Below are 24,617 nucleotides of genomic sequence, written 5' to 3' on the forward strand. Positions count from 1 at the left end.
TTTAGTGTGCATATCTTTATTGGACAGAAAAGGAGGGCCATCGCAGAAGGCTGTCATCATGCCTATGTTACAGAGCACACAGTGTGAATCAAGGATCACAGATCTCGCTGTGCTGTCTCACCACCTGTGCATCCTCCAGTCCTGGTGCTTTTCCGTTATACCTTGTATCCTGCTGTTTCAGGATTTTTTTCCTCTGAAGACATGCACCTTTTGTGTTCAGGATTATTTCTGGCCATTGGCAACCAGATACTTCTGGTCAGGTTTCTGATGTCTGGTAGTGTTGTTTCCTGAATCCTTGGAGTGGGCCAGTGTGAATCTACCCAGTGCTTGGCAGTCAGCGTGACAGCCCTAGACTTTTGAGAGGCAATATTCCTATAATCCTTTTGGAGGTCTGATTATTCTAGAAGTAATAGATTCCTGCCTGTATTGTATAGAAGCATTAACTTAAATATACTTGAAAGTCATGCTAGTAGGCACTCTCTTTCTGCAGATATTATGTATTCATTTAATATTCGTTCCATCGAATTTACTCTAGGATTCCTTGACAGAGTAAAATTGTTGTCATCAGTGTTTGAGTCTTTCAGATTCCAGAATTTCACAATTTCCACTGATACTCAGATATTCAAACCTTTTTCCTAGGGTTTAGAGTTTTCCAATACTATAACAAATGAAGAACGATTTATTAGCATTAACTACTTCCTTTCTATCTGCCGTTCTGTGAAAAGAACTTCATTTGTACTTAGACAGCTGTCAAACATCTTGATAGGTTGAAGATGCTCATTTTAGTACATGTGTCTATCAGTTGTTTGAGGCATTCAGTGAAAAATTCAGCATAATGATGAGACATAGAGATGGGTCTTTGTTAGTTACTGTTATATTATCTTACCCATGTATAAGTCGAGGACTCGCCTATAATATTTTTGCATGCATTTGGTCCCTTTTAGGATATTCCTTCCTCCCTCCCTTCCAGTTGTGATGAGTTTTTTTCTTTCTCCGGATCCCAGTGTAGGACTCTCCTTAACACTGCTATTCATGAGCAGAGATGAATGAGGGAACACACTCCTTTAAGATTAATGTAGTTACTGCTAATAGTAGTTAATATTATTACAGCCTTGTCCTTCGAAAATTAGTGTTCACTCTTAAGATTCCAGGAACAGGGGAACCTAATTATTTTAAAGGGTCTAAGCGTAAGGTTTCACGTACTGATCAGCTTTAAGACTCCTCTTTTGTTGTAATTAACATGACTCATCTTGATAGTGCTGATTTTTTTTTTTTAATGTTGTAGGCGTAACATTTATAATTAGCACTCACAGAGTTAAGGTTAGCTAAGAAGAACCTTTACATTTCTTTGCTGTTTTCTAGGATTTCCCTCTGTGATTTTTCAGTCGGGTCTTCATCTGTATACACCTCCTTAGGTATATCTTTGGTTATTTTCATTAATGGCTCAGATAGTTTTCACTAATGTGTCTTATTAGTTGTCATTATTACTATCAGTAATAATGGACCATACAGAAGTGTGTTCTCTGGTTAGTGAAAGTTTTAATTCATTTTTACTTTTAATGGACTTTTATACTTTCTTTACTAATCTCCTTTGTATTAAAGTAGATATGAGGTTAAAGATGAAAAAGGGTAGAATTATTAGACCAAAGTAAACTTGAAGATTTTCTTGCCCTGCCACCCCCTTTTCCAGATAGCCTTAAGTCACCTCCTTTATATTTTTCTAAGCTTTCTCACTTTAAAACAACATCTGAGAGAAGTCAGCTTTATAAGTGATATCAACCATTATGACTCACATTCAGATTTATTTTATATTTGCAAACCAAACAACTCCCACTCTTGACTGCTGCGTCTTCTAATCTTGGCAAAAATCAGAATCACTGTTCACAATCTTGAGAAAACTGTGGACTTGGGGGGAAAAAAACACAACTATTTCTCAGGATGCTCTTCTTGGCAGTAAACAATTCCTTTATGTTTCTACACTGCTCATATTTCCCAGCATCCTGAGGTTTTCTCCGTGGTCACCTTGGCCATAAAGTTAAAGGTGATTATCCCAGGAGTTGGCATTGGTAGAGCAGTCCTTCGCCAAGGTGAGGAAACTTCAGGCGGTGCTACCTGTTCCGATAGCGCGAAGAATGAACACGGACTCTGACAAACCACAGGTCACTCAGATCAGTACCTGTTTGCTGCCAGTCACGCCCTCAGCCCCCAAACCAAAGCTAAGGGACACTGATACATTTCCCCCCCAGCCTTACTTATAGTTACCCCGCTCCCTGTTATTACTTTGTACCAGCAGACATTATCGATAATGCGCAAAGAATACACCCTCGTTGGTGTGACCATCTCATCTCCACCATAACAGTGTGAACAAACACTTCTTCCCCTAAGAAAAGCCACTGAGGAGGAACAGCTGTTGATGGTTAGGAGCAGTCCATGAAGAGAAAGGCAAAGTGTCTTCAGACTCAGCATGAACAAGGAGAGAATGAAGGAGAGAGATCCAGGGCGACATGGAAAACAAATACCTGACAGAGGTTGTGTTGTAGCTAAATGCCATAGAGACTTGGCAGTGATCCATACCTTTTTACTGCTCCTGGGTCTGCTCATGGAGCAGATTCCCAGGGTGCCACAGAATAACCATCAAGGCATTTCCTCAGACTGACCACGCAAGCCGTACTTTGGTCTACTCCACTCCGTAGTAACTTTTTTTTTTTGGTGGGGGGGGGAGGGGTGCTGTGTGTATTCAGTGTCTTTGGCAACCTGCCGTCTTTGTCCTGTCCTGACAGTCTCCATCATTAACTGGAGTTCCCCCATAGCCAATTTGAATACCCTTCAACAGTTCCATTTCTCATGGGGAATCCTTGCCAGTGCAACATCAGAAATTATTTTCATCACTATTTTAATTTTTGCTGGACCTCGAAAGAGATTATTACTTGACCTTCAATCCTACTTTGACTAGGAGGACAAATGTTTCCATTCCACCGCCCCCTTCTGTTTCTCATCACTCACCAGGATCTTACTTTCTTAGGGTCAGACAGTCTTTTCTTCCAACATTTGCTCTCCCAACAGCATGAGTTCAATATTCCTATTCAGTGTTCCTACCACACTCGGAGTCAGTTGTCTGTGTTGCCCTGAAACCTGGCGTCCCCTATCGGCCATCTGGCTGCCATGATGAAAATCTCTAATTTCCCGAGTGTACTCTAGCGCAGATAAACTATCTTCAGGAAGGAGCTCGCCGACGTCGTCCTGTTCACTTTTGTCACTGCCTTTCCGTGTCTCTTCAGATGCTGGCAGAGGTGCAGCCCCACATTGGATGTTAGACTCTCTCTTTAGGCTTATTTTTTCTTAAAGTGTAAGCTAGGGTAGTTCTTTGCCATGTTTAACTACTCACTTGGGCCATATCACTTTAGCAACACATTCAGTTGAGCAGCTGTGGCGTTCGCCTTTGCGTCGGCGAACAAAGCAGCCATCTGCTTTTGCTCCAGTCCAGCCCGCCCCACCCCCAGCTCAGTGGCTTGCTGAGAGACCTATGCAACAAATCATTTTCCTTTTCCATCACTGTCTGTACGAATTTTCAACTGCTCCAATTATGTGTAAAAGTCTTCCTGATGGCAGAATTTTCCCATTGAACTAGAACTAGTTGGAAACCCCAAATATGTGGTTTTAATCCCATAACTTATTGAAGCTGTATCAGAGATTTATTATTCAACTTGATCATCAGAATGGCATGTTGCTAAATATTTAATTTCTTGTTTCTCTTCTGAGTTGAGAAACTTATTAATCATGAGTCTCAGAACTGTCTTTGCTTATTCATGGTGGTCAGGGCGTATATTCTCAGCTTCACTCTGCTGAATTCAGTATTCTTACTGATTTTTATTTCAAGGAGTCTCAGGGTAAGGTTACACCTTCCATGAAATCCCCGTGGTCAGCTCAGTTTCACAAAAGATAACATACTCTCTCTGTCATCATCCTCATCATTTGTAATTTGGCATTTCAGCCCCAAAATACTTTATTCTTACTATCTTATTATATGTATATTTAATATGTTTAGAAAAGGGTGGTTTTAATTCTGGTCTAGAAACTTCCATGCAAGTTCTTGATAATAATTTTCACCATCTTGAGCATCAGAGCTTGCCTGTGGAAAATTGCTGTAAATTAAGTGGCATGTTATTTCATCATCGTATCTAAAGGGTTTTGTTAGTGCACCATCCACAGAGGTCATGAGTCTGTTCTGGATCTCTGGGTCATTTTATATTGAATGGAACTTGTTCTGAGGCTCCATTTTCTGTGTGTGTTTATGGTGAGTGATTCTTTTAAGGGACTCCAAGTTTTTGATCTTTGCTCCTTGACCTTGGAATCTTTCATAGGAAGATTTGAAATCGAAGGGTTGAGTTCAATGAGAAATACTCCTCTCAGTGACTTCCAGAGTATGGACTCTTCTACCCTTGTATTTCCTTTCCGGTCAGTTTTTTAACAGCTGACTGATATCTTAGAGTGTGATACCAGTCATTATATAGAATAACTTTCGGAGAAAAAGTCCAAATTAAGTTATTGTTGCATAATTGACTTGATTCGATGCTGCGTTTGTCTCTTTTGTTCCTTCTGGCGACAGTTTGTTTTCAATCAGCAATGTCCAGTGTTTGTCTCCCTCTTGATAATGCTAGTTTCTTATGACTGGAGAGGCATGTACAGAAAGAAGTAGATCTGTGGTTAAAAGCACACGTGTTTAATTTACAGTGCCACCCCGCAATCTGATGATCGATATCCAGAAAGACACTGCGGTGGAAGGTGAAGAGATCGAGGTCAACTGCACTGCCATGGCCAGCAAGCCAGCCACGACCATCAGGTGGTTCAAAGGGAACAAGGAGCTGAAAGGTAAGATGCAGATCGCCCTGCACAGGAGTCCCCACCGGTCCCCAATTCTACGGGGCATGCCTTTGTAGGTGACTGCTAGACACGCCCCTGAAACAGAAAAATCTGCTTAGACATGATTTATTAAATTATAACCGTCCGAGGGCAGAGCATACCGTTTTATCCTTCTAATTCATGCCCTTTTTCTCTGGTTTGAGGGTTCATGGCTGTTTCTGTGTTGCTGGATTGTCACACAGATGTTCAGGAAGAAACTAGACCTAAAAGCTAGATGTCCTCAGGCCAGGAGGAGCTGCCAGGGGAGTCCCTGGCTCAGGCTGTCCGTGTGTAGCCTCAGTTCTTCGTGCTTGTAGCCATGACCCATGGTGGCTGAGAACTCCAAATTCTCTTATTGTGTATCGAGGAAATAACAAACCATCTCTGCCTTGCCGAATCGCAGGCATTCTGACTCTGCTGTCTCTACCGTGCGGGCCACTTGTATTGACTGTGCTTTCCTACAAGGACAGTTCTATGTGGACCGAGAATTTTAACTGTGAATTTTAGGGACCACCTTTTCCCGTGAGACCTGTCAGGCAGTTGCTGTTTCACCACCCTGTTTTTCTGCAAAGTTCTGGTTTTGTGGTGCCTACACAAGCAGCTCGTTTAACCCTTCTCCATCATTTCTCCCTCAGTGCTGGGCCCTCCCAGGTTTGATTCCTGGATACCCAAATACGGGCCACCATTAGCTGTTGCATTGGTTAAAACATCAGCCTTTACCCAATGGAACCTTTTTGTCACTTACCCCAAGAGCTCGTGTACAGCAGAGTTCTGACTTCTTCCGTGTTAAGGTTGCCTTGACAGTGGCTCTCTGGACAAAGGCACTGAAGCTGAACTCCTGTGGCCGTTGGACAGAAATGCTAGCGGTGTGCCTCCATTTCCTCTAAAATGGGCGTATTGACCTTCTATGCTCTGTGGTAGTCTTAAGAGATGAAGTAGGGACTGTTGGTAAAGCATATAGCTAGTCCTTGGGCCAAGGTAAGAGTTCTATATGTTTCCGTCGAATGAAGAGAATTCCAGGAAGAACAGAACAAGTCCTTTCAGAAAGGGGGTGTTAAAGCCTATATCTAGAAACACTTAAATCTATATATAACAGCTTAAGTTTCAAAAAGCTTGCTCTGTTTCAGTCTATTTCCTACGTATAGTTTTGGAAGGAAGGAGTTTCTCATTTCCCCTCTCCTTTTCTGTCCAAGTGAATTGAGCCATTAAATGTGTACTGATAAATACAAAACCTTAAAAGAAAGTTCCTGGTGCACCGTGTCCCAGGGAGTGCTGCGTTCGGGAAAGGGGCCGCTTTAGCCTATTCATTCATCCGGAAGCCTCCCCCTCCTCTTCTGGGTGTTCTTGGATGTGTCTCCCATCTGGCCTACAGCCTGTGTCTTACTTGCTCTACCCACTGCCACTGCAGTTTTTTTTGTGGTCTTCCAATATTCTCAGAGTTTAAACATTTCAATCACCATTTCAATTATGTAAATCCATTTACTTTCCCTCTTAATTGTTGCTAATGGGGGTGGGCGAAGGGGGCCATTGACATCTCCTACCGATTGAATGACTTCGGGGTTTTGGATAAGGGCCTGGAATTTCTGCACCACATGGCAGCCTGGTAGACGCTTCCAGTTCAGATGGCTGTAGGGGTGACCGGCCTTTTCCTTTCCTCCTGAATGCCTAGAACAGTCAGGTGGCAAAATGTTTCAGCTTTCAGCTCTCGCTGTGTGGGAGGTTTTAGGGTAGAAGGGCTGTGCATAGTATATTTAAATAAAGATCATATACATTATGTGGGATTGTTTTTAATGTTAAGTACTATCCTGCAAGTAGGAAATTACTAGTTCTTCAAATATCTACCCATAGATTACCCTCATCCCCAGTGATTGCCATCACATTTGTTAAAATAGCAGTGGACTCTCCCTGGTGGCACAATAGGTTAAAGCACCGCATTATCAAGCTCTCCGAAGCCACTGCAGCATGAGTTCGATCCCCAGCCAGGGAGGTGACCCGCATGACACGGCAGCCCTCTCCTGACCCGCCTGCTGAGCCCTTCAGCACTGTACTTTGTCAGTCTGCCTATTCTGTGCCCCACTGTCTCTGGTGAATCCTCTCACCCACCACACCTCTGGTCTGTACCCCAGTTCTGTAAGCATAAATAAATAAATCTTAAAAAAAAAAAAAAGCAGTGCTGAACTTGGTGGAAAAAAATTCACTGGTTACCAGTGAGAACAGGAGTTGGGGGGGGGGGGGCAGAGGGAGAAGGGGAGTAGATGGTCTATTGGCACAATGGTTTGACAGAGCCTGCACTGAGCATGTGCAGGGGTGGAGAAGCAAACATGGAACCAAAATTAACGTATCAAACCATAACTGTTTAATGTAAATAACTAGCATTTTGTTTTACTAGCAGCACTGGGACGGGGGCAGGCATGAAAACTGTGTGAGCAATTCACTCATCGGCCGTTTCTGGCTACACTGTGCCCGCAGGCAAGTCGGAGGTGGAGGAGTGGTCAGACATGTACACTGTGACTAGTCAGCTGATGCTCAAGGTGAACAAGGAAGACGATGGGGTCCCGGTGATCTGCCAGGTGGAGCACCCTGCCGTCACCGGAAACTTGCAGACCCAGCGGTACCTAGAAGTACAGTGTGAGTACCTGTCTGCGTCCATCCCGGAAACTGTAACAGAACACCACACTTTAAGTAGCATATGAGGCAGAAATTTCTTTCTCACAGTTCCGGAGTCTGAAAAGTTGAGGATCCACTTGGTCAGAGCCCAGTGAAGCCCTTCTTGGTTCACAGCCAGTGATGTCCGTCTGTGTCCTGACATGGCAGAAGCAGCGAGAGAGCTCTCTGGAGCGCATTTTAGAGGAGCACACAGGGGGCCCCACCTTCAGAAACGCCGACCCACCTGACACCATCCTCTCAGGGATTAGTGTCTCAAGAAATGGCTTAGGGGGAGACACACCTGTCCAAACCTTAACAGTATTTTATTGAGGGCATATTGTAGCAGTTGCTTAAAAACACTTCCGAAGCCATTTATTGAATACATACGTTTTCTATAATAGAGAATTTTTATCTTGTTGTCTTGGTAGAAAAGTAATCAAAGGATTATTTTCCTGAAACATTGCCATATTACAGAGTGCCAATGAGGATTTTGAAAGTACTGCATTTAACCTAAATGTAAACCTTTAAAATGATTCCAATCTGCTCTCGCTCACAACTTAATTAAATTTGGTGAATATCGACTATAAAGATTTCTGTGCCAATTTCAGAATCTAGGGTAATTTCTCCCATTTTTTTAACCCCATCGTAAGGACTGATTTTTAATCGAAGGGTTTTTATTCCTTTTATTCAGCAGCAGTACTTTGTTTTAAAGTTCACATTCTCTTCCATTTTTGGCTTGAATTATAAGAACGAGTTTGGAAATGGAGCTCTTCAGGCTCAGAGCTACACATATTGTGATTTCCCCATTAAAATTAAGATACTATTGAGTGACGTCTCCTTGCTGTGCCCCATGGACCAATAACTCTCTCAGATTCTCTTCTGGATTCTTCTACTTGGGAGAAAATACCTGTTTTCTCCAGAAACCCCTCCTTGCACCAAGGAAGCTAGCTGCTGACTTTCCACCAACAGGCTTCTCTGAAGCGCCCTAGGGTTGAGTGGGCTGGCATTGAGGGGTTTGATCACAATGGCAACGACTGGGTGTCTGGAAGGTGGAGCGCAGCCTCACTGAACCCTTGGATTTATTTCCATAGGGCTCCTTTAATAGATGAACACAGAGTTGGTGGCTTAAACTAACAAGAAGTAATCGTTTCAGAGTTTGGAAGCCAGTTCTGAAATCAAGGTGTCGGTAGAGCTACCCTCTGCAGAGACTAGGAGAGAGCTTTCCTTGCCCTTTCTGGTTTCTGGAGGCTCCAGACTTCCCTAGGCCTGTACCAAGTCACTCCAATCTCTGCGTCTGTCTTGCCATCACCTTCGCTTCTTTTCTATGTGTCTTTTATCTGGTCATTTGTCATTGGACTGTGGGCGCTCCCATATTATTGAAAATAGTCTCTTTTCAAGACCCTTAATACATCTGCAAAGACCCTTTCCCAAGTCAGGTCACATCCATATGTTCCAGGGGTGTGGAAGTGTATTTGTCTTTGGGGAGACACATTTCACTGCGACCTTTTGGTGTTTGTTTAAATTGCCAGAGCAAAATAGGGGGTAAGATAAGTTGCTTTTGATGGCTCCCAGGAATTTAGCAACAATCAAGTGTAGAAAGTGGGTTTTAAGAGACCATCACATCCCACCCCTCCCTTTACTGTGTGAGCTGGGCTCAATTTAACATTACATAATGCAGGTTTTTCTTGTTAATTCATTTCCCCTACTTCATTATGTAGCTTCATTATGGGCATCATGCTTATAATTTTCATATCACTAAAACTATTGTGGTGTAATGTCCCTATAATGGGAAAACAGAAATGATCAGATATTATCTAAATTGGCAGATAGTAGATTTCTTGTGACTTGGTTAATATGTAATTCATTTAAGCAAACTTAATATCCATTAACTTCCCTTGTAGGGGCCCATTAGCTTTAATAATACATTAGCTCCTTTGTGAGACCTGAGTAGATATTCACCCATTTCCCACCCCTAAACTTTTTTAGTAGTTTCCTAGAGTAGCTTCTAAATAGAATAAAACCTCACCCACCTACAAAATTCCATTTGCTCCCAAATGCAAACTCCTGCAGGCACTATCCCTCCTACCCTTCCTCCAGCCCCATGCCTGAGTTTATTTGACATCAGTCTAGGGATGTCCTGCTAATGCTTAACTCCAGGCAGCTGACTCCGAAAAATGAAGATTCGTCTACTGATCATTTTAAACTCCAACATGACACCTTTTTTATGGGAGGCTATTCTTTTATTCTTTTATTTGACATAAGCCACACATTTTATCCTTGATACTCCTGTTCTTGGAATGGATGAAAGGAAAGAACTCTTTTTGTAGAAAAGGTTGAGAATCACAAAGTGTTGTGTTCGTCCAAATGGGAATTTAGAGTCTGGTTTGGCACCATAACGAAGGTACTGTTTGCTCAGTGAGTCACCTGCTAGTTCGCTACCTTCCCTTCCTTGAGCACCACCAAGAACTTGGCGAGTCAGCCAGGAATTCCTTCTTCAAACATGACTGGAATCCTCTCCATCATTTCCTGCCACCTTTATCCTCCTTGAATACCAGCAGCCCTCTGTCTAGTGCCTCATGCCTCAGAGGCTGAAGACCCTCAGTCACAGAGTGCTACAGATTAATTTGTCTCCAGCCAAAAGTGTTGGTGGTGGTTCAGCCTGTCCCCCCACCGCACTCCCAGAAGTCCTTTCTCTGCCTCTCTCAAAGCACCTGAGCTGATGGTCTTCAGAAAAGAGATACTTGAATGTATGAGATGCAGTAGCCAGTCTTCATGGGGGTAGAGCTCTAGGATACCCTGTGAGAGGTAGCATTAGCCCCTTATTATTTAACTGGTTCAAACTCTGGTAGTCAGTATTTATTTCTTAGCCTTCTTGAAAGAGTCTTTAAGACTCTTTCTCTAGCTCTAGACCTGGGAAAGACAAACAAAATCGCATTTCTCCCCCCTTTGCCTGCAATTTAAGGAGACCATTTTCCCTACAGCATTTTCCTAACTTGTGTTATTTGAGGGTCATAGTCCCCCATGTTTTACCACATCTACAGGTCATCTGTATTCTTACCTCATTGAGAATTGTCCTTTGTGTCGATTTATTGCTTTTACCTAGCCTAGACCTATGGAAAATATTCTGTAGAATTAATTTCACTTGCTATGTCTATTGTATCTAATGAACACTGCAATACATATACAGCTGTTATTTTTCATGTCCTTTGTCCCCTCAAAAGATTTCTTAGACTCTTCGTGATCCACATAGCTTATCACCAGGGAATCCTAAACTCAACCAAGGAGCTTAGATGAAGAATTGCTCTACTCTGCTTCAATAAACCTACCTTAGAGGCAAATCTAACCTGATGGGTTTAGTATTAAGTATACTCACTTGCTCCAACCCTGACCTGTTGTGTGCCATGAGGCTTATGGAAGCCTCTCTCTACCTTCTCTGAGACAAATGGATATTAATCAGGATATGAAGTGAGTTAAATGAGAGATAATGGATCGGAATTTCATAGAAGCTCTGTCTTCTTAAAAAGCAGTATTTTTAGAAAAGGAAATGAAAACTACACCTTAAGCCATTAAATATCATACTTTACAAGGATGACCGGAACAAGGAAGAGGTATAGCCTGAAATGGAGCACAGCCACTTGGCTTGCAAGACAAGGCTTAAGCTACCACTCAGAATTGCTTTTGTCTTGTGGACTTAAGTCCTAATTAACTGAACACGGAATTTTGCAGTGTTTGTTAGTACCCTTATTTGTGGTACGAAGAGAAATTGTTACAACCAATTATGTGAAAAATCAGCCAGATGTGGATGCTGTCATACTTTTAATAATCCTTAAGGTTTTTTGTTGTTGTTGTTTGTTTGTTTGTTTTGGTGAGTACAGATATTAATTGTGTAGTACGCATTGAAGTGATTAACTTCAATGTAATTTATCATCTGGAGATTTCTGAACATAAATAAATGAGTTGTTTTGTTCAGCAAGGTGTTGACCCCTTCAGAATTAGTGAATTAAAGCCCCCCTTTTTTGCCATAAATATGAAAGGGACCACAATCAGCCAAGTGTTCAGTTATTTGATTTTCTGGGGCATTAGCCGCTCTTGTTTGTGACATTTCCCTGTTGGGTGCTCGTTTGCAAGCTCATTAATAAGGTTTTCTCATAGGAACGTTGCTGGGAACGGAGAACATGCAGTCGGCTCTTGGTTTTCTAGCTTTCATTCTGGTACTCAGCAAGAATACAGCAGCCACATGCAGTTAAATGTTTAAAACAGAAAATAATTATACTCGCGAGCTGCCATTCAAAGCTCTCTTTCCTTAGATGTTAGGCAGCGAACAGTTTTGCTTTTTCATGTTCTGAGCTATGTGACCCCAAATTCTTTCCCGTGCATTTTTCTCCTGCAAATATCCATGAGTTGCCCAAATTTTCAACGTGGTTGATTATAGTAGAAGGTGATACAATTGGCGCGTGGTTAGTGGCGCTTCAGATCTAAGGGAACATACTCTTGTCAAATAAAAGCCTGTTTAAATGAGAACAGTTCACTGTCTGAGCATTAAAAGGAAACTGTCTAAATAGCATCAAGGTGGCAACACGTAGCGACATAAGCTGGGAATTCAAAGAAAAGCTGCGACCCTCAGTGTGGAATTCAGATTGCTGTGCAGAGGGAGAGCCTTCCTCTGGACTGAGGTGAATCTGAAGCTCCAGAATTACTGCTGTGTGTCTTTTACTTTCCCCCATCACAGCCTGGCTCTTTAAAATGTGTTGCAAAAGTCCTTATTTTGTGAGGGCTTGCTGTGTGTGCATACTGATAAAAAAAAAAAAAAAAGGTAGTGGGGAGGGGAGAAATTTAAGAGATGAGTTTTGAAAGAGAATGAAAACAAAGACTCTAGAGGAAGGTGTTTAAATGCTTTCCCTGCTCTGATTATCATCTGACAGTTAATCATGAATGGGGCATCATTGTCAAAATGAGTTTTATTGACTTGATAGAGCCAGGTATTTTGTAAATCCATACTCCCTTTCACCTGAGGTCCAGAAAGGGCAGGCCCTTTTTTGTTTTATTCCCTCAATGGGGGAAAATTGGTTATTGAGGAGATGATCAAAACCTGTTCTTCATCTGTGCCAAAATAAATGTTTCTCTGGTATCGATAGTGCCCTGCAGTGAAGGAGGGAGAAAAACCTGGAAATTGGAAAATCTCTCCTGTGTGGATTGGAGGGTAAGACATGCATTTCCCCACCCCCCCCAGCAGCTCCCATCACTGCTGTTCCCGAGGCCACATTCTTCAAAGCATAATAACCCACGTCTTCAGACTTGCCTGTTTCTCGAGTCTTGTTTTAACAGAATATGCTCTTCCTCCCACTCTCCTCTCTCTTTTTTTTTTATGAATTGAGTTTCAAGGAAGTTATTTCTGTATTTACCCTTCCTCATGAGAAATAAGCAAGGTGTGGAGGCCCCCTGGACCCCCTGATTGAAGCTCATACTTTAACGTGCTGTCTCTTGTGTGACACCGAACTGCGGCCGCCTGGCCTGCGTCCCTGAGATGATTAGCTCTGTGGGTGCTCGGGCAGTGGCCAAGGGCGGGAGGCCGAGGGACCCTATTCAAAGTATCGCCAGCAAATGGGAGCCAAGTGCTTTATGGGCAAGACTTGACTGACCCTTAAGGTGGTCACATGGCATCTGAGGCTCCCTCTCAGCCCCCAGAGAGAAGCCTCTTAAGGACCTTCCCACACCTGGCCACCTGACGAGATGTATTTGGCACAGACCTGTCTCGGAGGCTGTGGGCAGGGCCTCTCCTGTGCCCGCTTCACTTAATGGTTTTTAAGTCGAGGTCAAACCTGATTCTGTGGAAGGTTAAATGGTTGTGAAGCTGGCATCGACAAATAGAAAAAAGAAAGGTCAAACACCAACCTTTATAGAATACCACCTTGGAGAGGCACCAGACATGTGAAACAAATAAATATGTAATGAAACAGAGCTATGTAACCCAGAACACTTAGACTGCACCAAAACTGTTGCCATCTTTCAACAAAGAGCCCATAGACTGAGCTTGCTGAGGTACCTGGTAATGACCTAACTCAGCAAGAAACCTGAAGCAGAGCCAGCATGCTCCGGAGCTGGAAGTGAAACTTGAGAACCAGCCCCAGGCAGCCCCAGCCCAAATCTTTCCCTTTGCTGTGCTTCTGATGTTCTCTGAGAAAACCTGTCCCCCGGTCCTGTGGGTGGAGCAGGCCTTCCCTGAGTTCCGTGTTGCTGGGGGGAATCCATCTATGTGCAAATCACCACTTGATGATTTTGATGTGCCTAGTTTATCTTTGACAAGGATAAGATGGATTCGTGGCCTGATTTTATTTTATACTCAGTAACAGAGCTGTGAGTAGAAGTCCGTGCCCCTATATTTCTGCACTTTCTTGCATGCATTCATTCATGCATTCATGCATGCACTAACTATAACTTGAATGCCTCCTGCATGCCGGCCACTGGCTTGCTGTTCTAGGCACCCAGGATAGAAAAATACAGAACTTGTCTTGCTGCAGAGCTAATGTTCTTGCGCAGAAAATCGCTAAATGGATTTTCTTGCCCAGAGTTCCTTTCAAAATTTGAAAAATTCTCCAAGGTCTGGAGGGATACTCTGTGAGTAAAGGTGCACCCCACTTCAGAAGTACTAGAAAGGTAACTTTCTGCTGCCATCCCATGGAGTAAAATTGGCTTCTGTTGGGTCAGCGGTAATTTCTGTATTCAGAGAATACTGGCACGTTCCAACAGGAGGAAATCACATTCTGTGGTCAGGTGGCCCCTCCAGCTTTGACTCCTCCTGCTCATCATCATGTTCAGCCCTCCTCTAGAAGTGCAGGTTAAGTGATGGGACTCACACAACAGATGTGACAGCATGAGGTCCCTCACCCTGCAAACAGACAACATAAAGGCAGCAGAAATCATCCACGAATGTATTATGATAGAACGCCACTGTATTGCAAGATGTTCCTGTTAAGTCCCCAAGAGCTGTCTGTGCTTCTCTCGCCAGGCCTGGCCACCTAGTGTTGCTAGGCATTGCCTCCATGGTGCAACACTGTCCTCCCCCAACCATTTAGGGCAGGCATGTGGTGGGGGTGGATTCTTGCTTTGAGCTTAAACCATCCCTAATACTCACCGTATCTCAGGTTAATCTTTGCTTTGTGTGCACCTCCAAACGGGCGTAATCCTCTGACTGACAGTCTTCAGTCGCTGCTGCCGCACCAGCATGCACAGACCCAAGCCCAGTCCTGGCCATCTGACACAGCCGGACCCCTGAGTTCTCCCAGCTCTGACATGGGGTCGTGTGGCCCACAGGCCTGCAGCCTCAGCCTAGCCGCTGTTACACTGTCGGATGAAATCTAAATTAGAAGCATAAGAGCCCGGGTCCCAAATGCTGTTCAGGGACAGATTGGCCACCCAGCCCTCCTGCTTGCAGCCGGTGTATCAAACAACAACTGATGCCCATATTCCCTGATTTAAAATCCTCACGGAGACCATCAAGAGCTCCTGGGCTGGTAGGAGTCCTGCGGGCGTATCAGCCTCCTTCCTGACTGCCTGTGCTCTGCTACACAGGGAGGGTGGCATCCTAGGCAAACAGAAACCTGCAGAGTATCTTTTCTTAATAAAAAAGGTTTAAGATACATGTTGTGGTTTAGAGAGGAGACTGTGGCTTTTTATTTACATAGGAACGTGCAGGTTACAGAGTCTTGAGTCTCCCGAGTAGATCATCGAATGTGGTGCAAGGTCAGACTGGCATGAAATCAATTGTAATCTGCCAGCAAGCCATTCCGCCATTCCAACCTCATTTTTTATATGTGTGTGTGTGTACACACACACACACAATATATATATAATATATACACACACGCATATAGACATATATACACACATACACACACATGTATGTGTATATGTGTGTATATACACACACACAAACACACATATATAAAGTGCATTTGAAGAAAGTCTCATCCAGTCAGAATGTCTGCCTCATATTATTTTTTTAATCGTTGCTACTGCAGTGTGACCAAAAACCTCCTAGTAGTTAACCCTCTGTGCAACTTTGACTAATGAATGAGTTTTGTCTGTTGATAGCAGTCTTGCTAGTTGTCTTTTATGGGACTATAAACGTCGCCGTGTATTACGAAAACCTCAGGCTCCCTCGACTTAATTGATTGACTGTTGGCAATGCCATCTCTATAACCGTAATGTGCCATAATTGCTCGGTCCTAACCGTTTTTCTTATTTTTATCCAGTGGTTCCATTTTATAATGACATTAAGCCATACATTTCTGGACAGTTATTGCATTGGGTGGGAAGTGTCATCTGGCTTTTAGCCTTGCGCCTCACGACACCAACCGAGGCATAAAGTGATCACCCAGAAAATGTACTGGGCCTTACCTCATTACTTACAAATAAATCTTGGAGTCTGGTTCTGTTTCAGGAAAGATTTGGTGAGTTATAATGTTTGATTTATGAACATAATTAAAATATAAATGATGAGCTCTGGGCTATTCAATCAGCCATCTGGATTGTTCAGTATTTTGACATATTCAGGATCTTCCTGGGAAAACTTAACATCCCTGAATTCTAGAGAAGCCAAGCGACATTGCAGGGTTTCTATTCCACCCGTTGAGAATGCTCGTGTTCTTCTTCCAGGGCAAAGAAGGGGGGTAGAATTTGTTTTTAAGTTTTCTTTACCTCTAGGAGGAAATTGGCACACAGACCCTCTGTTGGTTCCTAGGCTGGCAGGGGCTGAGCTGCCCACAATCACATAGTAAGTACATAAACATCGCAGATGCCCACAGAGGAGGACATTTTTCTCTATAATACAAGCAAATTTAATGTTTACCTTTTGAGTCAGCATTAGGGTACCTGTGGTAGCTGTCCCCATAAGTAAATGTTTCTTCAGAAAGCTTAAGAGTAAATTGGGAAAATCAGTTATCCAAATTGAATGTGTATTTTCTTTGGCTTAGTGTGTATTTTTTTTTTTAACCTAAGTTCCAGGTATAGCAAGTCCTTAGCTTGTTCTTCCTAATTTATGTGAGTAATTGACAGCTGTAAATAGCCGTTAGGAACATAAAGAAGCCTTTAAAACAAGCTCACTGGGACTGAAAAGGCAGGGTGGATAGATTTTCAGCATTTTCTTTATTATTAATGGAAGTTGAGCCTATAAAACCCTCAGTGCACCATACAGAAAAATAGTCCTTCTCCTCTGCTTGTAAATTACACAAAGGTAAAAAAAACTTCCACCAAGGCCAGCAATTCTGCTTCTCCTTAGTTAATGGGTTGAAGTCAGCAGTGCATGCAAAATGTAGCCTTTCGGTGGATCAGAGATTAACCTATAAGCAAATGTTACATTTCAGCCCAAATTCTGGGTTTTAAATTTAGCTTCCCCCAAGATGAATCAGTGGTAAGAAGGACTGAGATTCCCTAACCAGGAACACCAAAAGCGCTGCTGTTTCTGAGTATGAACTATTTAACAGAGCAGATCTTTGAGTGTCTGTGATTTCAGTGGCATAAGCTCCTGTTATTATTTTTGTGCCTTTTTAAAAATAAACTTCACCGGGCCCTCCCTGGTGGTGCAGCGGGTTAAAGCACAGCACTGAGAAGCTAAAGTCACTTCAGCATGAGTTCGATCCCCATCCCCGGAGGTGACCATATGGCACAGCAGACCTCTCCTGACCTGCCCGCTGCTCCCCTCAGTAGTGTACTTTACCTGTCTGCCTGTTCTGCTCCCCACTCTGTCTCTGGTGAATCCTGTCACCACCCCTGCACCTCTGGCCTGTACCCCAGTTCTGTATGCATAAATAAATTTTTAAAAAATAATAAAAAATAAACTTCACCAACTAGCCAGGTGTGTGTGTGTGTGTGTGTGTGTGTGTGTGTGTGTGTGTGTGAGAGTGACCACCCAGGTCACCCAGTTAGCCTACAGTGGTCTAGAGTTTTCCAAGGAGGATGCCCAGGAGAGAAGCTCCTGTGTCCACCCGGCAGCCCATGCTCATTCGAGGTCATCAGTTTGCCCTTCATGAGCACACCCACCTCTTTTCAGACTATCCTCCCAACCTAGTTATCAGTGTCTGGAAACCTCTACACCATTCGTGCTTAAAACATTTCCTTTGCCAACAAGTCCAGAAATAGAAGTGTGTTACTCGCAAGGGTCAGCTGGAGCTTGCCGGGCTATTAACTTATGGTCTCTGGCAAGTGACTTCACTGCCCAGATAGCATTCCTGATAGTCAGTGCGCACTGCATGCTGGTACGCAGGGAGGAGCCCTTAAAAGGCCACATGGCTCTCAGAGGCATATGAGATAGATCTGTGATGGGAGCAAGATGATAAAAATGTGTCTGGAAAGCAGCCATCCCTGGAGAGGGCTCCCTAACGCAGCTTACTTAGCTGTGCACAGGTGGAGACCGGCCGGGCTGCCATATTTCTGTTGTCACCCTGAGCCCGTAGATGCATGTCAGTGAGCCAGCCAGAGCCTGTTGCTTAGGCCGTGTGCATGTCCGGAAAAGTGAAGTATGGAAATTGTTTTGACCTTTCAGCCAACCGATGTCTTGCCCTGTCACACTTACTACTCTTGGGCATATGGCCAAAAATACACATGAAGAGAGACATAGATTTAAATGGGAAAAAAAAAATCAAAAAAAATTTAGGGATTAATAGTTTGTTAGTTCAAACTATTCTTTTTTTTTTTTTTTTGTAAATGTGTATGTCTTTGTATCTAAATTCATGCCCGCCTTCTCCACGTCCCCACTCCCGGCAATCCTCATCATTCATCTCCTACCTATCCCCCCTACAAATGCTGAAATACAGTTTTGAAGTAGCTCTTGGAAATAGGACTATCCCTCCTCACTGAGCTAAGCACTTCATCGCGTTAGGAAGCTTGGGAATCTTCGTTGTCTTTAATTACGGATTGGTCATGGGAAATGTGGTTTTTATCCAGAAATCCCTCCCAACGTTTGTTGGTGAGCAGCCTCTGATTGGGGCTCTCTCTATGACCTGGGGCGAGCTATTCCATTCTCTGTCAAGTGTCCCCTTCCCAAAACTGGGCTGGCCCCAGCACCCCAGATGACGCCTGCCCCCATCCATCCTTCCTTCCTGTATGTTTACGCTGAGACGTCACAGTTGCCTTAGGGGACACCCGGACCTCCTAATTCTTCTTCAAGCCATTCAGGCAGAATTCCGAAGTTTTGCTTTCCTCATTTGAAAACAAGCGTCTGGGAGCAGGAAACTTATTAATATGCAGTGTCACAGCAAATTGTCACATAGGAATATGTGATATATGATAAAATGTATCAATTCTGAGCACCCCAAATCTCTGTGGCTTCACCTCAGCATGAAGGCAAATGAGTTTCCTTTAGCTTGAGTGAGTTTGGAGATAAACTTCAATGTAACGAAATGTATTTCACAGGAAATGTTTGATGTGGCACAGTGGCTTATGAATTTCTTATCTATTCACAATTCACTCCTTAGAGTTATTAGTCAATTTAATTTGAGCAAATGCCAGGATTACTAACTAATTAGAAGGATGTTAGTGGCGGCTTGAGGACGGGAGAGGCGGTGGTGGTGGTGTGGGGTTTGTGGTCGCGTGCTGGTCTGATGTTGCTTGATGATCCCATTTGCTAAACATTATACTTTGTGTTGTCGTCACACAGATAAGCCTCAAGTGCATATTCAGATGACTTATCCTGTACAAGGCCTAACCCGGGAAGGGGACGCGCTTGAGTTAACATGTGAAGCCATCGGGAAGCCCCAGTAAGTGCTGAAGGCCGAGTTGGCAAAGGGTCACAAACAGTAAATGTCACAACACAGAGATGTGCATTCACCACGCACTGGCCTGTCACCTGTCTCCTGCTGTACGGGGTGGAGGATTTTTTCAGGAAAGAAAAGAATGCCGTGAGAAGGGGAATAAATATCTGTGGTTCTTAATGGCCAGGAGTGGGAGAAAAATGAAATGCCAGCTAAGATTGAAATCTCAGCTAATTCTATTTTATTATCATCAGCATGATTGTCAGAACTATTTTCTTTCTCTCACACACAAAATAATCCTAATAAACTTTTAGTGTGCCCACAATCTAGTGATGTCTGCTACCTTCGTGTTAATGTCTGGCTGCTGGGAAGGAGGTTTGCAGGCTTCAGTGGAGCTGCCGTCTTCAGGCCCAGCTACAGGCAAATGAATAGACCCGCCTTTAATTTTGCTTCCCCTTCCTTCAAAGAAAAGTGTCAGTCTTGACTCCTGGAAACATTCCTGTTAGTAAGGAATGCTTGAGAAACTTCTCAAGGAATGTATGTTTTATTCTCAACAAACATTTTGTTTATACACACACGCGCGCACGCACATATACACAGATTGCGTAAGAGAATTGCATAAGAGAAGAAAACCAACTTACATTTTTATTGCACTGAAGTGCATGAAAAGGCTACCTACCCCACTTGCCCCTGCTAAGGGAATGATAGTGAATTGGAGAAACTACATGTATCATAAATACCACAAAATAGCTACGTGGTGGCAGGGCGTTGATAGCACTCAGCTTCATTAGGAGAGCAGAGGGAGTCTTCCGTCTTTCTAATGGAGTGAAGATGGTAACTGTTTCTGGAGAAAACAACCCATGAAGTTCCAGAATGGAGCGAGGTCACTGTTGGGAGCTCCCGCTCCCACCTTGGAGCAGCGTGAGCTCCCTCTACTGTTCCCGTGCTGTTTTTTCCCCTCCCCAAGTTTTGCTGGCCAGCATCAAAAGCACAGCTTCCCTGGAAGGCGCTCAGAGCATCTTCCGCAGACTGCCCAGAATCTCTGGAAAGAAGCCTGCCACGCAGCCGGGCGGTGGCCTCTCGGGTGAGGGCAGACAGGCGGGAGCCTGGCCGCAGCTGTGGGATGGCTCTCAGCCCTCCCCTGTCGTACTCACCTGTCCGTGGGCTCGAACACACCCCTTGCGTTTTAGAGATGACCTTTTGGAAGTAGGGGTGGCCTTGGTGGGCGCAGCTGGCCCCACAGCCCCCCGGTTCAAGCGCTTCAGTCTTCCCTTCAGCCGCTTTTCCCTCCTTTGAACACTGCAGACGGCCCAGAGCTTGCTTTCGTAAGCCGTTTGACTTATTCTCTAGTTAGCGGCTTACCTCACCTCCAAAACAATCTAATGGAGGGGGAAAAAAAGATTTTTACAAGCCTCTTGCCACTTGCAATACCTATATTCAGCCGCATTAACCACATTTACAGTATATGGCTTGCTAACCTATATTTTGTTTCTGTGTTTTTCCCCCTGAAGAAGGTACTGTGTTCAATTGAATGTGCCGCGGGGACAGTAAATTACATGTTTCCTTCAGGACATTTATGCCAGAGAGGGTATTTGTTTGTTCCTCTCAAATAGGAGCGGGTATATATGGCTGTGTGAGCAGACGCCCGTTACGCCGCCGCTATCCCTTCCAGCATATTACCTATTTATTTTCTCAAGAAATTGCATACAATAAAAATGGTAATTTAACTTGCCATTAAATGTTGTGAATATTCTCAGCGCTTACCCCCACTGACTGTTTCAGCTGTCAAGCAGCAGGACATTCGGTCTGATTGCCAGGCAGACCCATTTGCCACTGCCTGCAAGGAGGACATATGCGGTCCTAATTTTTAAATAATTTACTGGGTTGTGATGACAAACCCATGTGTAATTAAAGAAAAATTGTAACTTCACATCCCATTTGAAAATTGTAATGCCGCTTGACAGGGCTCACTTGAGTGTCAGCTCACCCTCAGGCCTGGGGCTTCTGACATCTCGCTGCCCCTAGCCGCAGCGATGGGAACTGGGGGAAACGGCTTCCCTGGCCCTTCACTCGAACATGCAAGTTTTCAGGCGCATCCTGGATGTGCCTCCAGCCCACAGGAGGTGGAGGGAGCAGCCGTCTTGCGAATGTTTTAGACTCAGTGACTTGGGAAGAAGTTGTGAAGAATGTGTGAGCACATGTGTGCACATGCATGTGTGTGAGCACACGTGTGCACATGCGTGTGTGTTTGGCTCTGGAGTCTCTCGTGAAGTTCGTTTTTTCCTGGTGGATACACATGTGGAGCTGAAACCTCTAAAACAAACTTGTCACTGATGAGCAAGTGCCACAGGACCCTGGCAGGTGGGGATGCTCCCCAGTCACAAACCTGGGAGCCCGCAGGTACACGCAGCAGGAGGCACGCAGAGGGCGGCTCTTCAAGAGATGTTTTTCCAAAGGGCTCCAAAGAGCTGGTAGATTTGGCAGAGGGGGGCAGCTGGGGGTGGCCTGGCTCCTTTATTAGGGGTAGGGGAGTCAGGTCATTAGTCAGAGTTAAGGGGAGATGAGGTGGTCGCATCTGTCAGGAATGAGAAGAGGCTTTTTTTTTTTTTTTTCAAACTAAAGAGGCCAAAAGAAACACTGTTCAGCTGTAAAGGTCCATCCCCTTCTATAAAACTCCAAATGCATTTAAATATCACAAGTGGCATCTAAGCAAGTGTCTTGGTGGGTTAGTAACCATCAGATGAATGCTTGTATCACTAGCCAAGAGTTTGATTTTTTCCTCTAATTAATGAGATGATTAACAATGGGTGAGCTCTGTCCTGTCTGAATTGGTGTGAAACCACTCAGCAGGGCATCAAAATAGGGCATATGGGTTTATTTGCTGATTTGTTGAAGATGAATTGGAAGTAATGAGACTCCTGCTTGTGGTCTGTTGAAAGTTTCTCAACACCTGATAATGTTTTTTGTTGGTTTCTTTAAAAAAAAAAAATGATACTCCAAATAGATTTTATGGAGACTTCACGGTGGTAATCCTGTGACTTTAAGTATCTCCAATAGGTCCTTTTTCATGGTGTCACCCTGCATGTGGTGCATTTAATGCATGGGTGAGATGTGTAATGCAGACATCTTGGGAGGAAGTAACGCAACCTGTCTTTCTCCCCTTTCTCTTGCAGGCCTGTGATGGTAACTTGGGTGAGAGTCGATGATGAAATGCCTCAGCATGCTGTACTGTCCGGGCCCAATCTGTTCATCAATAACCTGAACAAAACAGATAATGGTACATACCGCTGTGAAGCTTCAAACATAGTGGGGAAAGCCCACTCGGATTATATGCTGTATGTATACGGTACGTGAGAAGACAAAACCCTCTCCCGCTAGATGCATTTACTTGTAGCTGCCGCTCTTTGGTCAAGTTGAAAACCAAGCACCAGTTTGTTTCCTTCCAGAACTTAAAGACGCCTGGCCTGAGGGGGACCCCAGCGTCTCCACCTGAGGGGGCAGCGACTTTTCTTGTCTCCCTCTCATCATGGGGATTTCCCACTAGATCACAGTCTCTGGTCATGCTGAGTAGGAGAGCAGTGTCCTCAGGCACGAGCTATGGAGATTATGTTGGAAATAATGACTGTGAAATTCAACCTTACCAATTAATGGCTTTTCAGCTCAGAAAGCTTATTCCCAGTGGTATTTTCCAGTGATACCTGGGTTAGGCTTTCTTCTGCTGTGATGAGCAGAAATATTCTATTTTCAGCATGAAGCTGTTGCCTTCCAGAAGATGTGGCAAGCCAGTAAATACTTGGAAAAAAAGATAAGGTCCTTGAGAGTTACATAACCTATCTGTAACTACTGCTTTAGACAAAGCTGGTTTTTCTTTTGTTTGTTTACTTAACATCTTTCTTACAGGATAATGGAAGCATGCTTACCATGAGTTTCAATCGCTATCAAATGTTTATTGAGCATCTACTATAGCAAAACATCTTAAATGTCTCTCCCATTTAAATCTTACTGTCAATTTTGAATACGGTGAGTAGCCTCTGTTTAGGTAAGGAGGCCCTACATGCCTCTAGTCCGCAATGACAAATTGGTTCTTTTCTGTCCAGTTGAAATCTCTTGCTTATTTTTCTGCCAGGAAGCATAGTTCTGAGCTAACCTGATACAGAATGAATAACCATAGACTTGAAAATGCCAGTGTATTATAAGTGTAGGAATATGAGTACATTTCTTTCTTCATATTAAGCAGTATAGCTAATCCAACTATAAATGTATGTGAATACATACATATACACACATGTGAGGTGTTTCTACTCTAAGGTCTTTAGAACCTAGTCACTTTCTTTATGAAGAAAATAAGAGTAGCAGTCTTTCTGATGACATGCTTTATCCCATAACAACGTGAAGGTGAAGTGAAAATAGGGTCCTTCGCCTGTACCTCTAAGGTTTAGGTTACACTAATTGTTCCTCAGCAAAATTCAAGGAGTGTATCTTATCATCTTACTTGTAGGCTTCCGAGATATGTTTACATTACACTCCCATGATGTCTGTGGTTTACATATAACAAACACCATTGGTTCTCCCCAGTAGTTAAGGAGACAGAGGTGAGAATGGCTCACCTATGGGGAGGAGGGAGTTTGACCCCATTTCCAGTGGGTATCCTTAGGGCCCCCACTACTCCTGGGCCATTCCATCTGGTGGTGTGAGGGGTGGAGGCAAAGTCCCTTCCTTTGGCTTCTACATTCTTCCCTTTGGCTCTCTTTAGGGGACGGGGACTCACCCTCATAGATGCCCCTCCCTGCATTGCTCTGACCCAGGTTTACAGACTTTCATCCAGCATTTTTTACAAACTATGAACTTTAAAAAAGAAGTAACCAATGTCCACCGTTCCACTACATGATCCCTTGATTCAGAAGATTAAGTAATCTAGAAACACAGTTTTGACATATCCTACATCTCAAAATGAGAAACATTGTAGGTTTACAGACAGACACAGTGAAAACATTTAAGACTGGAGCTGATGGCTGGCATGCACCAAGTTTCACTGTGTGCCATGCTCTAGCATGACTGTTTTTCATGCATGATCTCTCATCTCTACGATAACACCATGAGGCAAGCAATATCATCATCCCATTTTACAGCTCAAAAAGGTCCCATACCTTTCCACGTTCGTCGGGTCACTACGCATGTCTCACGGTCTCCATACAGCTCTCAAGTCCACAGCAAACTCTCTCTTGGTAGTTCCATGTATTCTCCCTGCTTCCCAGTAGAACAGTTCCCTCCTACATGAGATTGTTCTTTGAGAATTATCTCTCAGGGCCAGAGTGCATTATTGAA

At 43.8% G+C, this 24,617-nt stretch overlaps 1 protein-coding gene across 18 annotated transcripts in view; it reads left to right on the plus strand.

Moving 5' to 3' along the window:
- CADM1 (cell adhesion molecule 1) overlaps positions 1 to 24,617 on the plus strand; it is a 323,968-nt gene that overhangs the window by 254,136 nt on the left and 45,215 nt on the right. For all 18 annotated transcript variants that reach the window (XM_004689242.1, XM_004689241.2, XM_012729565.1 and 15 more), the window contains exons 4-7: positions 4,732 to 4,869; positions 7,369 to 7,527; positions 19,199 to 19,298; positions 22,466 to 22,638. In XM_004689242.1, coding sequence (XP_004689299.1) covers positions 4,732 to 4,869; positions 7,369 to 7,527; positions 19,199 to 19,298; positions 22,466 to 22,638 — 570 coding nt within the window. The remainder of the gene's footprint in view (positions 1 to 4,731; positions 4,870 to 7,368; positions 7,528 to 19,198; positions 19,299 to 22,465; positions 22,639 to 24,617) is intronic.

This window comes from Condylura cristata, unplaced genomic scaffold, assembly GCF_000260355.1.
Source record: "Condylura cristata isolate star-nosed mole 26May11 unplaced genomic scaffold, ConCri1.0 scaffold00025, whole genome shotgun sequence".
Taxonomy (NCBI): Eukaryota; Metazoa; Chordata; class Mammalia; order Eulipotyphla; family Talpidae; genus Condylura; species Condylura cristata.